Here is a 16,315-nt window from a genome sequence, read left to right as displayed (position 1 = left end):
GAAATAAAATAAAATCTCATGTAAGACTAGGATATTGCTGTAGATTTCATGTTATACTATAGCCATTTTCCAATAAAAAGGCAATAATATATCTTCTATATAAAGTTTATTATGCCCAGGTAAGGTAAAATCTTGAATCACAAATGTATAAATGACTTGTAAATAATGTGAATCTAACAAAGAAAGTAAATCTCACACCAAACACAGATTCTGTACTTTTGCATGTTTTAAAGAATACTAAAATGAAATATGGCCCGTGGGACAATCATAGAGCAATCCTTACCTGCATAGAACTCTGGACTATAAACTGCACCAACAACTGGATTTAATTTCCAGCCTGCAGCAAACAAAAAGATAACAGTTAATATTGCAATTAGTGATAATAATAACAACTATTATTATTACTATAACTACTATTGTATAAAAATACAGATAAAATGACTTCAGGAAAGGTCATTGAAATTCAAATTTCGTAGTTATGTTTGATTACTGATCTCTAATATCAGAGTCTGAGATATGGACATAAGTCACCAAACAAGGCATTCACCAGACATGTGGCATTTACTGGAGTGAATGGCCAGGAGAATTACCTTGGCTGAAATGCACACGGATTTACTCCCCCAAGCACTGGAATGAAGCCAGCACTACTTCAGGTATCCCATAGCCTCTAGTACAGGGCAGGTGATTCTCAGCCACTGTTCTGGCTCTCTGGTTACGAGCCAGAGGAGCCAGGACAGCTCAATCTCTGGACACAAACACTTCTGATGAGCCTTTTCTAGCGAGGGTTAGAGGGCAACCAAATAATTGGAGCATTTTGATTCTACCCTGGCAAAAGGAAAGCACAGCCACAGCATGGAAATGTCTGCTGTGACACAAGGAGAGGCTCTCTGGGGTCCAGTGGAATGCCAGATCACAAGGGGCACAAATCATCCACTGCCCTGCTCTTCAATAATCACTGTGCTCCCAGCCCTGCCACAGAACCACAGCCAGGACTCACAGATCTGCTGTGCCTGTGCTCTGGCCAAACTCCAAATCACTGCTTGCACTTTACACCTGCTGTAGCCTCCCCAGGCTGGTGGAGACCCAGGAGATGTGCAAAGCATGGGGATGTTAAAGATAACCAGGCTGGAGGGACAGGAGGGGCAAGAGAAGAGCAAAAGGAAGTGCTGCAAACTCGTTAATGTTCCCAGCTGTGGTGCAGAGCCAATTACTGCAGTTTGCTCAGCCACAGGTAGATCCACTCCCAGCTAACTGCAAACTCCACAGAACATCCCCCCAGCCACACTCTCTTCCTCCGTCAGTGAACAATTATTTTGAACTACTGGAACTGGAAAATTAGGGGTTTTCCTAAAGCACACTCAAATCAGAAGAGTGGGAAGTGCTTCTTGTAAATGGGAATAAAGAAAAAAAAACCCTGAGCAAAAGCATGGTATAAACTCCAGAGCTATGGTACTTAAAATAGAACTTAGAACTGCTTCTGCAACCAAAATACCATCCAGACTGACAAAAAGGTTTTTCAAAATCACAAAAGCCACGATTAGAAGAATTTAAATGCACCCTAGGTCTATTTCTGCCTTGGCCATATCATGCAGTGAAAAAGCACAGTGGAAAATCATAAAACATCAAGGCATTATAAGACTGAACAAGTGCAATGCAATAATCCCAATAACAAACTATCCCCACCCTTTCAAGATATCTCCATCTCCTGCACAGTAATTATTTCCCAGTAATTAACTGTTCAGTAAGAAAGGGGAGGGGTGGTTTTGAAAGGCAACTCATGAATAAACTAAGAGTAAGCAGTTTTGCATGACACCTTTTCTGCAGAAATGACTGCAGTTCACTGCAGTCTATGTACCCAAAAGCCTCTTAGGGAAGCTGAAAAACACCCAGCCAAGAAGGGCTAAAAGGTTTTTCCTCCTGAAAATACCACAGGAGTTTTACCTGTTCATTCAATTTCACATTCCACAGGATTATATTTAGGAACATCAGAGTATAACATATCTCTTAGCCAAATTTTGTGTGATAGAAAATCATTCAAATTTTGAGACTTTGGGTAAAAATCTAACTTTACATATGTCAGGGAATATCCAATATTTCAAATTCAATACTTCCTCAGAAGACCACTGATCAACACTGCCCAAAATGAAAGATTGGACAGAACTTTAGATCTGTCAGCTTTTGCTGTCAAAGCAGACATCTCTCAGCTTCTAAGTTACACTAACAGTGCCACAATTTGTCTGAGTGAAAGGAAAAAAAAATCATCTTGGAAGACACAGATTGTTCTTCACAGCTGAAAGGCAGTCTCATATTTCAGCTCCTTACCACTCTCCCAGTGACGGCTGTCTCATCTAACTTTTTGAAGCCTATGGAGGAAATACTTCATTCATGGTGAAAATAACAGTAATTAAACTTAACTTTATCTTGTCAGCCAACAATGTGCTGGCCCATAGCTGTGTGGGTTAATCAAGTGTGATGGGAGTTGATGTATCTGAGAGAGCAGCTGCCAAGTAACCCTTCTGCAGCAGCTGGAGGAGGCAAATTCTCGGCTGTGGGTGTAATTTTGTGCATTTTTCTTACTGTCACAATATTAATCTCCTTCTTGAGTTGAAACTGGAAAAGCTTGAAACTTAAAAATCAGCCAAGCAAAGAAAAAACCCTCTGCCTGACCCAGCTTCCCAGTCATCCAGAGAGGTACATGTCCAGTGTGCTGAAGGGAAGGAAATGATCCTGGGGGAACAAGCTGTGGTAGAAATGGGCTCCAGCAACACAGAGAGGATTATTTTTGCTTCACAGACTGGAGAGGCCACCATGGCCAGAGAAAAGCTTGGGTAGCAAGGAACCCTGTGACTCCATTGCCTTCCCTGCTGTTTGCTACCCAGGGAGGGGGACAGGGAGTGGGAGGGGATTAAGTGTGCTAATAGACACTAGATGTGATTTTGGATCTAAATTTAGAGCAACAGAAGGCTCAAATCCAAAGCACTACCAGTATAAACTTTAAAATGTATTTATCCTTTTACAGATCTCTGCCTCTTGTTCCTCCGTTATTACTGCAGTTCTCTGAATGTAGCTGCCCATAATTCTCTGTGCCCTGCAACCCTTGGGTGAGCATCCTGAATGGCAATTTGGGCATCAGAAGAAAGCACAGCTGTGAACAGGATATGTTGGAACATTTAAAAATGTCTCAAATATTTTTGCTAACATGTAGCACTCCTGACATTGAATTCCTTTGCAAAGAAAAAGCAGTTGTATCTCCAAAGCATGAGGTGAGCCATCAAAATCATCCTGACTGAAAACAAACCCACAAAAAAAGCTCTCCCAGCAGCTGCTCATTTGGGGAGTCAAAAGTCACTGGAAAGCATACTTATTTCAAGGACCACTTAGGACACAAAAGCACACCACTTATTTGAACAAAGCTGTATATATATTTTTTTTAAAAACCAACTTTTTGTGCCTTAAAATCTACTGACTTCTGCAATCCTATTAACACCATGAGCCCTGTTATCAAACAACCAGCTGTATTCAGGAAAGAAACACAAAACAGAGTGTATCTTGTTTTTAAATTAAAATAAGTATAAGTTCCTGACGTTTTGATAGAACACAACATGTGCCCCAACTACCTTTTGAAAACTTGCCAACAACATGCCAGTCACAACGCACACTTTGAAAGATAAAGGGAGGCAGTAAAAAGTAAGTGGTTCTGAGGCAAACAAAAAGGCATGTGCACACAAAATGTTTCTGGCTACCTGCAGCAGATGAGTCTTGCAAATTTTAATGTGCTGATGGAAAAAAGTGGCCTTATAGTTTATTTAAAAGATGAGCCCTTTACTTTAGACAACAATAATCTTCAATAAATAATCAGCCCTAGCAGTGGTTAATTCCTGACAAAATGATAAAGAACTAGACTTGCACCATGCCAGGATGACTGATAGTAGAAGCACTGATGAAACTAAATGAAGCCCCTTACGTGTCTGCACTTCATTCCTTGCTGCTTGGGATGATGATGCAAGAGGGACGTGATTGTCCTTGTGTGTTTGCTTTAGGGGACTTCAGATATTTAAAAAAAAAAAAGGTGAAAAAGATGAAAACAATCAAAAGCTATGAATTGCAAGCAGATGTTTACTTGGTGGATCCCTGGCAAAAGGTGTGTGTAAGAATATTCTGCATGCAGCACCTTGGATGTCTGGGTCACAATAAAAAAATGCTACTTATTTATGCACTGAACAGGGTAGGTCATACTTTTGGTGAGATCTAGATAGGATGGAACAGGATGGAAAATGACAAACAAACACTTCAAGTGGGAAAAAAGAGAAGATTTTGCTCATCCTGGTCTTGGATATTAATAAATGAGAATGTGTGACCTAAGTAATCCTGCAGTGCCGGGCATAGATTTGAACCTCCTCTAAAACCACAGGGCTACACATCTCCCAACTCTTATTGCCAGTATTCCCCTCCTTCAGCACTGGCTGTGCTGATATGTTAGATGTTATTTGCTCATCAACAGTTTCGTAGCCTTAGGATAATATGAATACAAAATGTGCATCATCACTTACAGAAAAACTACTTTTATCATGGCAGTATAGCAGGCAGAGTTCATAGCCTCACATGCACATGGTTAATTTAGCTCTGTATTACAACAAAATCTCTTGATGTGATCCAGTCAAGCCTCGTGTCTCTCTCCAGATTCACTGGGATGCTTTAAAACCAGTAAAAACCACAGAGATTTTCCCACCTGCATAATTTGCCAAGCTTCACATCTACACACAAAATGAGGAAGAAAACAGCTTCTAAGAAAGCATGAGGAAATTCAGCCCCTTCTTCTCCAGATCATTTTAACTAGATCAATTATCATGTTGCATGAAAACCATCCCAGTGTTTTATTTTTACTGTGTTACAAGAAAATGATGATCTTTATTAAAAAATGAAGCCACTGTGTGCTCTGGATTTTAGTAAAACCTCCCTAACGAGACCTCAAATACAGGAAATATGATCCATTATATTTCAAAATGGAAAAGAGTCTTATCTACCTCAGGAAACCTTTCTGTGCACATTTCATCTACTTTCCACTGGATGGGAAAAACTGAATTAAATTAAAAACCAAATACCAATAACTACAGAATCTAGCAGAACTAAAAGCATAATTGCAATAAACTTCAGTTCATGTGCCATTGTTTGACATGACTGAGTTAGGAACTTGTTTGAATTTGAATTTTCTGAACTAGTAATGCACAATCAAGCACATGATCCAACAATTCCAGAGGAAACATTTAAAAAATTTATTGTTTCCAAATGCCTTAAATAACTGTGGATTCTTTTTCTATCATTAATGTACAATATTACACCAACTTAGGTCGGTATTAGATTGAATTTTATTTTTAGATAGCTTGGAATTCTTATTTCTGGAAGCAGCACCCAGTACCAGTCTCCCTTTTTCTAACAAATTTTTGAAGGAAGATATGGAAAATGATCTTTGACCACTTGTGTGTCCTAGTAGTAAAGGGTTCTACAGGAAAGAAATTCTTGCTGGTCTCCCTCCCTCCCTGCCCCAAACCAAGTTTGGGAAGTGACCTGGAAGTTCACTCATCACTACATTAACACTGCACAAAGCAGAGAACATCACTCTCCCACCAGCTCCATGTCTTCCCCAAAAGCCACTGGGGTCCAACACTGGGATTCCAGCCAGGGGGATTCAGGGTCCAACACTGGGATTCCAGGCAGGTGGATTTGGGGTCCAACATGGGATTCCAGTCAGAGGGATTTGGGGTACAACATGGGATTCCAGAGAGAGGGATTCAGGGGTCCAACATGGGATTCCAGCCAGAGGGATTTGGGGTCCAACACTGGGATTCCAGCCAGAGGGATCTGGGGTCCAGCACTGGGATTCCAGCCAAAGGGATGATTCCAGCCAAAGGGATTCGGGGTCCAACATGGGATTCCAGCCAGGGGGATTTGGGGTCCAACATGGGATTCCAGCCAGGGGGATTCGTGCTTTGCCCACCTGGCTGGGAATCAGCCAAGCCCTGCAGAGGTGGCATTCCTGCCCAGCCCCATGGTGTCGTGGGACTGTGAGCCCCAGGAAGGCAGGGGGTGCAGAGTGGGACAGCCGAGGAGCAGTAAGAGCCCCGCTGAGCAGGACTGGGGGGTGCATGCAAGGAAAGTCACCCAGAGCAAGGGCTCGTGCACTTACCATTCGTGTAAGGGTTGACAGTCTTTTTATTTGTCATTACACGTGCTGTGGCATTATTTACCTAAGCACATAGAACAGGGGATTAGAAAGGGTTACAGGCAGAGCCCGTGTCACTAGTAAATGCATGCATTATTACTGCTATTAGTCATGTGAAAATAAAATGCAATTTAATTTATAGAAGGCAACAGGTGCATAACAAAATCATACTATTTATAATTACATTTACTTTCATAACCATTTTAACTTACAAATCATTTCAATAAAGCAACATCATATCATTTAAACTTTAATAAAAAGACATTAAAAGCAAATTAAAAGGTACTGCATAATTTAAGACTTAAGAGCATGCTTGTATTCCATGATAACACTGATACAATAAATACTCAAAACAGAAGAAAAAGAAAAAGATTATATGAAGGAACATGCAGTGGAGTAGAAAGGAAAGAGACAAGGTACAAGGAAACAAAGAAAATGTCAAAAAAGGGACAAACGAATTTTAGCAGTGTGCAACATAACCCTTTAGAAGAGAAGTACCATTGGAAAAGCAACATCTAGCATTCAACACTTGGAACAAGAGCCTTTTTCATTGCAAGAATTAACAAAATCATTCAAGCTTTAAAATCACAGCTAACAAAAGGATAAAAAGAGGGTGCATTATTTAACACAATATGGAGTTAACAATCTGAGTAAGATGTGCACGAAGTCATATCCTCAATCCAATCAGTGCCTCCCAGGCTTGCTTAAAACGTACACTCAATTACAGGCGTACCAATATATAGAAAAAAATGTAGCATCAAGAAAACTTAATACAACAAGTCAAAAAAATCCACGTGGTATATCAGCGCTAAATACGTGAAACGGCAGATGGACTTCTTCACTTACCATTCAGCACCATCGCCAGCATGGGTATGTATACAGTTACCATGGTTACTGAGAGTTTGGTGAGGGCCCTAAGCGCTACCGTCGAGGGGGAAAATGAAAAGGCAAAATATGCAACATCTTACTCAAAAGACGACAGCATTTTCAATTGGTAATTCTTTCTTTTTTTTTTTTTCTTTTTTTTTTTTTTTTTTTTTTTAATTCTAACAGATACGACTGAGGCAGTGTTGAAGGGGATCCAGTGGCACGGCAAACGTGGCTGGAGGTTTTTGGACATGGGGATGGCTCAGGCCACCCAGCTTCCTGAAAACTGGATGTGACAATTGTTCGGTCTCTCGTCTGGCTTTGTTTCTTGAGCATCTTTTGGATGCTTCTTTCCCAATGTGAATTTTTTGGAAGCCACTGTGGATCCCACATCAACCCTGCAGCAACAACAAAAAAAAAAAAAAACAAAAAAAAGGAAAAAAAAAGGAAAACAGAAAAAAAAGAAAAAAACAACCTTTTGTTTGTTTTTGTTTTGTCTGTCACACTTTATTTTTTGTTGTTGATGTTCTCAATTTTTCTAATTTTTTTTTTTTTTGTTGGCTGGTTTTTGGAATCTACTGCACCCATTGATTTACAAAACATCCAAAACAATAACTTCAAAATATTAAAGCTTTCTCTTTTTTTTTTGTTTTTAAATCTGTCATCCACCTTTTCAGCAACAATGATAATAATAATAATTACAAAAGAAACCATAATAAAAAACCCAAGTAAGGCCAGATTCTCTCTCTTTATATATAAATATATATATATAAACAATGGGAAGGGGAAAGGGGAGCACACAGAAGACACCAATGATGCATCTGAAACAACAAATGAGAGTGAAGCAGACATTTATAAAAAAGATGAAAAGGAAAATATTTTGAACATGCACCTCGATTTTACGGCCCTCTACCACGGTGCCGTGTAATTTCTCCCTCGCCCTGTCCGCATCAGCACTATTTTCGAAAGTTACGAAACCAAATCCCTGCATGCAGGAGGGAGAAGGGGGGAAAACAACATGCACATTATTATTTCAGTCAATGACCACTTGTTTGCTTATGTTCTCTCTCTTTAATTTAATATTTTTCTTGTCCTCGCTTCATTTCTGTAACATGCAAATTAGAAAAATTATAGTTGTATTGAGATGTGCAATAAATAAGCAACAAATGTGAACAAATTGGTTTTTTTTTTTCCTGTCATCAGTTAGATAATACCCTCTGAGAAAGTCAAAGAATGATACCAAAAATACCTTTCTACATGTCACTACAGAGGAAAATAAATCTAACAATAAGAAAATGAAATTAAAATAAATTACAGTGTTTTCACATAGAAAAAAATGAACTAATGAGAAAAGAAAATGAACCACATTTTAATGACATGCAGATATCTCAATGAAATAAAAAACATGTGCACAAAATTCAACACTGAATGTCAATATACTCTAAACATTGCCTACTTAGTCATGCTGTTGTGATCATAAGAATCACTGTTCCCATGCAACACTAGGGTAACTTAAACTTTTGTCAAACTATACAGCCTTTACTTATTTTTTTATAAAAGGAAAAAAGGAAAAAAAAAAAAGAAAACCACCAACAAAAGAATAGTACTATCAGAACAAAGTAAAAATTTTCTTGTATTAACAGATCAAAGAAAATCACATGATGTGAATAGAAAAAGAAACTCTGATAAAAGAAGAAAAATGCAAACGTTTTGAATAAGTTTAACTGCTTCATTTACTTGTTCTGCATATTATTTTCCACATATAGAACATGCAACTGATAAAACTTTAGAGTCCCATGCTAGTGGGACAAATCTGAAATTCTGCTTATGACAAATCCCCTCCTTTATTATACTAGGCTAAAACAAACATTTCAAATCCTACTAAAATGCCTTTTATGCCCTGAGTTAAATTAAATACTGCTTAAAATGGCAAATCTTTTGGAAAAATCTGACAGTGAAGAACATTTTAGAAACATACACCAACCCTTTGAAGTAATTCTTGCATTAGCACTACAATGCCTTTGCATGCCTCCCAGAATTATCCAAACACAGGCTCCTCTACACCCCTGAGCTTTCACACCCAGAACCATTTGTAATTTGTACACAGGCACTGCTTACATAGTTTAGGTGCTCCTAAAACTGGGTTTTTTATTTCTGTTTTAGCCTGGACTTTGTTCTGCTCCTGAGCAATCAGCCACTCATCCGCCTCGGCTGAGTTTTGCCAGCACTAACCCACTGGGAACACTCTCTGCACTGCTACCTACTACACAGTGATTGGTTAAAAAAAAACAAAAAGGAAAAATAATAATAAAAAGAAAGGGAAGACATTTCTACATTCATGTACGCAAAGGGGAAACCAAATATCAAACTAAGGCAAAACTGACACCAAGCAGTGAGGAAAAGAATGGGTATGGACTGCAGAACTAATTAGTCAACCACCAACAAAAAGTGAAGTAACTCTCAGGATAATTCCTGGGGTTATTTGGGTTCTTTCACCTACTCAAAGAACTGAGTTATTTATTCCTATTTATAATGCAAAAATTGACATTTATGTACAGCAGAGTCTCTGTTTTGTGCCCTCCAAGGCGGCTTAAACACAGCTACTCTTTTTTCCCTGTTTAAACCCAGCCTGAAGGCTGAGCTCCCAAGCGCTCTGTCAGCAGCTGCAGCCCCAGCTGAAGCCACTCCTACAACACCTGATTGCACACACTTTCTCCACACCACTCTCACAACTTTAGCACAAGGCCATGACCTCACCTGCCACAAGACACTGAGGATGGAACTCTCCTTTTCACAAAGCACCAGATTGGTGAGGGAAAGCAAATCCCCCTCCTCAGCACTAATCTCCATGGTTTAGATCCCTGTGCAGGCTGTTCTTATACCTAAACCCATCCTCAGCTTTTAACTTTTATTTCTTCCAGAAATGCTTTGTCCCATCTTGTTAAAGCTCTGTGAAAAACCCCTCCTAATTTAGGATGCCATTAAGAAAATTTCACAGCAGAAAGCATCACTGGATCCACAGATGTAAGCAGAGTAACTCCATTCAACAGCAGAAATTCCCCCAATTCTGTTTGGTTTTTTCCTATTATCTTGCCTGAGAAATTGTCCCCCCTTGGAATTGCAAACATTTGGTGGGAGTTTAGTCAAAAGTTTCTGTCACTCTCCTTAGCTCACAGTGCTACCAGCTAAGTTTTGTTCAAACAGCTAAAGAGAAAGATAAAAACCTAATTATACAAAAAAATTAGAAAAACATAAAAAGTGGAGCCACAAGCCAAGATAAAACAGGAACTTCAAAGATTCTGAAAATAATACTCATTGTCATTTTTTAATTTCTTATGTTGTACTTATTCTCATAATCAACACTACTTAAGCTCTTACTATTTATGCAAATCTTTAACTTTTACCTGGCTGACAGAGAAACCCAAGAACAAAACACAGATCCACCCAGCACACATTCAAATACCTACACACACACTTTAGCATCAATTTAATTTGCAGCTGAGTTAACAGCTACATTCTATCAACTGGTAATGCAAATATATGCCTTTTATTTTTAAAATCTGTCCAGTGATTTAATAATAACCAAGTTAGTATGTGAGAAGGTTCTGATTTAATTTGGGAGGCACTTTGGAGTTCTCCTTATTTGCAGAAATAAGTGTTAATGTAATATACACTAGATACACATGAATACATACACAAACAAATTTCCTACTGTATGAATAGAGCGGTCTAGAGCATTGATTTATAACTGATAGAAAGTGGACAAAAATTCCAAAGTCATCAGTGCTGCTATATATTTTAGCAAAGCTTTCTTCATTATAATTACACATTCAGACAAGCAGAAATTTGTAGTATGACTCTTTCATTGATCTAGGGTTTTCTTTTATGGAAGGACTCCCTTCTGCAAAATGATTTTATACTTTACAGTGGTGTTCTATGTTTTTTGAATATGCAATTCCATTTTTCTTAACTATTACAGCATGAGATTGAGATCCCTTCTGTTGTTTTCCAACAACTGTTTAAAACATTACCTATTAGAATAAAAAGAAAGAAAAAGAAACAGAAACAAAAACAATTCTAGCAATTCTTATGCCAAACTGCAGCTAGAAACAAATTTGAATTCTGATCCTGCAAACTTTGTTACCTGTACTCAGTCTGAAACCACTTAGTAGTCCTTTCAGTTTCAGTGGGATTTATGAAAACATAGATAAGCACTGCCAGGAATGGGACTTTAATCTGGTGCATCTTAATTCCTACAGAATGGACACGAAATGATCAGATTAAAAAAAAAAAAAAGAAAAAGAAAGAACAGAAAAAAGATGTCCCTCTCATTCCTAACATTTCTTTTTCCTTAACTTTCCATTTAATTGAGAGAATCTAAAGGTACTTCTGCAAATGAAAATACTCTGCAGCTGTATCTGAAATAACTCTGAGCAAGGTGAGAGGCAGCAGCCCTGAGCTGTGAGATGCACCCAGCCCTGCCTCAGTCATCTCCAGCAGCTCCCTGGAGACAGCTGGGCTGACCTGACCAAGTGTGCAGCTGAGGCAGGGGTGTTACAAACCCAGCCAGGAAAAACTTTTCCTTCTGAAATCCTTTCCAGGATTGGACCTCTAGCACAAGGCACTGGGATGTTTTCACGCTGCAAAGCCAACTTAAAAAAAAAAAAAAAAAGCTCAATTTGGAAACATCTCCTTCTGTCATCCCCCAAAACTTTAACAAAACCTTACACTTGTGCAGGGGTGGTGGGTAAAATGCCCACCTGGGGAAGATTTGGTGGCTGAACAGTTTAAACTCCTCCCATGTGTGCTCTGCTCCACCCTGTCAGCACAAGCAGCAAAGGTGGCCAGTGGGGGTGGCTCTGGAAATAAATGGGATTATGCAGCAGCAGCAGGTCTGCACAATCCATGTCTTTTGCAAACATTGTTGAACAACCATTATTTAACAATAATAAATTCTGGCCAGAGTAGGAGATTCTAAGCCATCAAATTCCATCCATTTTAGTTGTTTACTGAACAAGTGATGAATGTTCCAACTGAGTTTGGGCTGGCAGGCAAGGGGACTAATTAATGTCTGGATAATAAACCAGGAGATTTCAGCAGTTCCATTGAGTTTTAAAAAAAGTGAAGGCTTTAATTTCAGAAAATAAATATTAACAGCATTAAAATACATCTGATTTGAGATAGATTTTTGATGTCTATGATTCTTAAAATAAGACAGGTTCTATGTCTAGCATAGGGATAACATTCCATCACTAATAATAAATGATATATGAGTTACAGTAAGATTGCAACATTTGTGAATAAACCTTTTAGTGTGTCTGACATGGCAAGAAAAGGAAAAAAAAGCTATGCAAATGACAAACATAAACCCCTACAATGCAGCTGATATCACACGTGAGCACACTGGGCTACAGTTTTGCACCAGCTAATGCTGATGCAGCCCTGGCCATTCTATCTTGCTTTATTTCTTAAATACTGAATAAATTGAAGTATGCATTTAAGGCAAAGTAATTTTGGAAAAAAAATATTAAATGTTTGCAATACAATAAGAACTCTTTTAATAAAATGAATGCTAAATTAGATTGTTTTCAAAGGGTTGGTGTACTAAGGCTTTAACTAAGGAGGAAAACATCTGCACTTCATCTGGAAAAATCACATATTTTCTCAGCTAATTACTAAAGAGGATAGTTATTAGGTATCATTGTCATCTTTCATTTCAATAAAGGAAAAAAAAATACCTGTACTAATACCAACCTGCCTACAAATATCTTTAACTATGGACTCATAAAATAAATGAAATAATTACCCTTGAAGAATAAGGACAGCAAAAATCAACATTCCCGTATAACAGATGACAGTTTGGAGTAGTTAAAATTACCCCTTTTAAAAGATATGAGTCCAATGATTTTCATACTGCTTAGAAAACTGACTGACAGCTCAGAAGATGTTTTCGCTAACATAAAATTTCAGACATTATTTTGTCACAGCAGTGCAGTTGTTTCCTTCTACTCATATATTATAAACAAAACAAAAAATTCCACAGGTGAATTAAACTGCTTACCTTTGAGCCTCGCTCATTAAAAATAATTTCAACATCTAAGATTTTACCAAATTGCTGCAAAGAAACAAAAAAAGTCACATGAAAATTAGATCACTTCAACTCTTCTATCATATACAACACAAAGGTTTTTTTCAGGGAATGCTGCAAAGCTCTACAAATGTTAAATTACTTAAAACCAAATACTGTTAAATGCAAAAAAAGAAGACAACCCTAAAAGGAGTCAGATCAATATTATTTTTAAATTGTGTGCATCATTCTGCTCGTTACAATCACTCCACAGAGGAACTTGAAGCTCAGTGAAGCCCCTGCCAGAGAGGAAAAAGCATTAAACTGTGAGCACAGTGAAGTAAAAGTCCCAAATTCCAGCAGTTTCCAGGAAAGGTGAAGGAGTTTGGTCACTTCTGCATTACAGGAATAAGATTAAATCAGATGGGAGTTTTGTTGCTGGCTCCATGGACTGAGGATTTCTTTCCACCTTTGCTGAAATGGGTAACCATTATTCTCTAAGAAGTTTTGTCTTAGTGGAGCATAATTTGGGAAACTGGAATGGATACTCACTTTGGGGAGATTTTTTTCTCTGCTCATAACTGTGTTTTTACTATAATATTAGAAGTGACTGTTATTCCTATTGACCTTCAACAGCACCCAATGCCCTAGACTTTGCACACAAAAAAGCTGAACCCAGCTGCTGTCCCAGAGGAAAAGCCCTGTTGGATCTTTCTTAGGAAGGGAATAAATGTTAGAACACTTTCTGTTAGGACACATCTTGTGAGGTGACAATGTAAATCATCAGGGGGTCATTTCTGTTATTTCCTAAGTCATTAACAGGCAGTATGGATCAGTGCTGGCATTGCTAAGTGACCCAATATCTTAAACAAAAAGGCAGAAATTAGAGAGAGGCAAAGGGAGAATAAGCCAACAGGAGTCCCAGGAACTGCAGAAATGAGTGCTCCAGTCTTTTCAGATCTAATAAACAATTACAGGCCAGAAAGGACAGTATTCCTTCTCTAGCTTATTAAAGACTTTCAACTTGACCATGAAAAAAAATCAACCATCCCTTGGTATACTCTGACTTATTTCATGTTCTTGCATTCACCATTTAATCAATCTTTTAACTGCCACTTCAGCCTTGATTCAGACACAGACTTGATATTTAAACAACTCTCCTCTGTTATATTTGTGTCCATGTAAAAAGATCATCTACTGTGTGCTTGACATGGACATGATGCAGACCTGCCATATTTCACATGAAATATTTCAACTCACACATACAGAAATCTCCTTTTTCTATCATTTCAGAAGCTCTAAGTTTTCTGATACCAAGTCATTCTGGAAGTCAGCTGGAAACTCCAGCCATTCTCCAATGTCAGTCTTTTGAGACCTAAGACTTAGAAACATTAAAAAGAAATGTGTTTATTCATTTATAAATTACTACAATACCTACCAAAAAAAATTCCTTTCATTTAATGTTTTTTCTTATGAAACCTATTTTAAGTGGTTTGTTTAGTTTAAATAAATTAGCATATTTTTCTCTGGAGGGTTAATTATTATGCCTTCTGCTATTCTGCTGATGAGCTGGAAGCCGTGTTCAGGGGAGGCAATTTGTACCAAGTCAGATCTAGCAGAACAGTCACTCATTTCCCAGCACTACAACAGGATTCTATTTCCAGGGACTGTTTCATTCAGAGGAATAAATACTGAGAAACACCATCCTCTGACTCACATACAAACACATTTTAGAACAACTTAAAAATCTGAACATGAAAGAGGGAAAGAAGTGCAGAGCACTTGGTGCTGCACTGGATAACCAGCTGTAATGCAGGAGAGAATTGGGTTTAGTGAGGCAGAATAAAGACAGAGTAACAGAAATACTTCAGTCCTGACTTGGGTTCCAGTAGCTGATCAAGTACTATTTCTAGATTAGGCTTAGTGGCATTTCAGACTAAACCTGAGAGTTCTTAGACCAGGGAGTAGAAAGCCAGTCTAAGCTCTGGTGTTTATAATCCTATTGCTGATGGCATGTCCAGAGCCTGTGTGACACACAGGGGATGTGCTTGAAGGCAGCTGTGGCCTGGGGGAAAGCACAAACTGAGAGATTTACAGAAAAACAGTAACAAAAACCTTCCAAGGTTTCTGCAGACTTACAAAACCTGTGGAGACGGTGAGCATTCCTGTGACTGAACTTTGTGCTGAAATTCAGCCTGTGCCTGCCTTACTTAGGAGGTCAGACACTGAGTGCTTAACATCACGCTCTCCACAATCAATAAAAGCAGCAGATGAACCTAGATGTGTACAGCAGCAATATGTAGGCATTTAAACCACCACAGATAGCTTTTTCTGAATGTAGTACAAAGCACCCAAGTGCATCACATGCAGCAGAATCAGTGTCATTTCCCAGTTGTGACTGGCAAATCAGATGTTTGATTACACACAGATTAAAGGGAAATCTTTCCTGAAAATGGTTCAACAGCCTCAATCAGAGATACAGCCCTCACAGCTGCCTGAAATACAAAACACCTATTGCAATGCAAATGTATAAATGCCAAAAAAACCCAGAAATAAATGATGAGCACTTACACCAAACATTTGTCTAAGATCTGGATCCCGGAATCTGAATGGTATATTTGAGACGTGGAGCCGTTTGGGCTGTGATTTGTTTTCTGTGTTTTCAGAAGATTGTGTCTGTTGCTGGCCATCGGTCTGTGCTGCATCATCTGTCTGCTAAAAGGGTAAAGCAAAATAAAGCACACTGTAAGTATTGCTGGCATTGTTAATACAAGGGGGTGAGCCTAAATTCTCAAAAAAAAAAACCCAACCAAACAAACTAAAATCAGTTAAATCTGCTCCAAAATAGTGAGGAATACCAGAAGTTTAAATACATAAAAATCAAATCCATTTCTGTCTCAACAGCATCATTTCCAGAGATAATATGTATTTGGAATAAACTGGAGAATAAGTAAATTATTATTTGTAGATTTGCTTAGCTAGTCCTAAATAATGAATGAATACATATCCCTATAAGATTGTAGAAACTCCTTTAACCCTTCCTGTGTTTGCCAAGGTAAGGAACTGAGTCTGCAGTGCAAATGCTGCCTGCTGGCAGAGCAAGCCAGACCCTTTCAAATGAGATTAGTGCTTCATTCAGAGGCCACTGGGATTCTCCACAG

At 38.4% G+C, this 16,315-nt stretch overlaps 1 protein-coding gene across 37 annotated transcripts in view; it reads right to left on the bottom strand.

The window, feature by feature from the left end:
* The window catches only part of RBFOX1 (RNA binding fox-1 homolog 1), a 1,186,796-nt gene that overhangs the window by 78,248 nt on the left and 1,092,233 nt on the right, over positions 1-16,315 (bottom strand). For all 37 annotated transcript variants that reach the window (XM_059861581.1, XM_059861546.1, XM_059861544.1 and 34 more), the window contains 5 exons: positions 15,726-15,869; positions 13,149-13,202; positions 7,980-8,072; positions 6,185-6,245; positions 284-337 (listed from right to left, as the gene is read on the bottom strand). In XM_059861581.1, the coding sequence (XP_059717564.1) occupies positions 284-337; positions 6,185-6,245; positions 7,980-8,072; positions 13,149-13,202; positions 15,726-15,869 (406 nt within the window). The remainder of the gene's footprint in view (positions 1-283; positions 338-6,184; positions 6,246-7,979; positions 8,073-13,148; positions 13,203-15,725; positions 15,870-16,315) is intronic.

This window comes from Haemorhous mexicanus, chromosome 17 (assembly GCF_027477595.1).
Source record: "Haemorhous mexicanus isolate bHaeMex1 chromosome 17, bHaeMex1.pri, whole genome shotgun sequence".
Classification (NCBI taxonomy): Eukaryota; Metazoa; Chordata; class Aves; order Passeriformes; family Fringillidae; genus Haemorhous; species Haemorhous mexicanus.
Note: the sequence above shows the minus strand (reverse complement) of the source record. Positions and strands in the feature narration are given on the sequence as shown.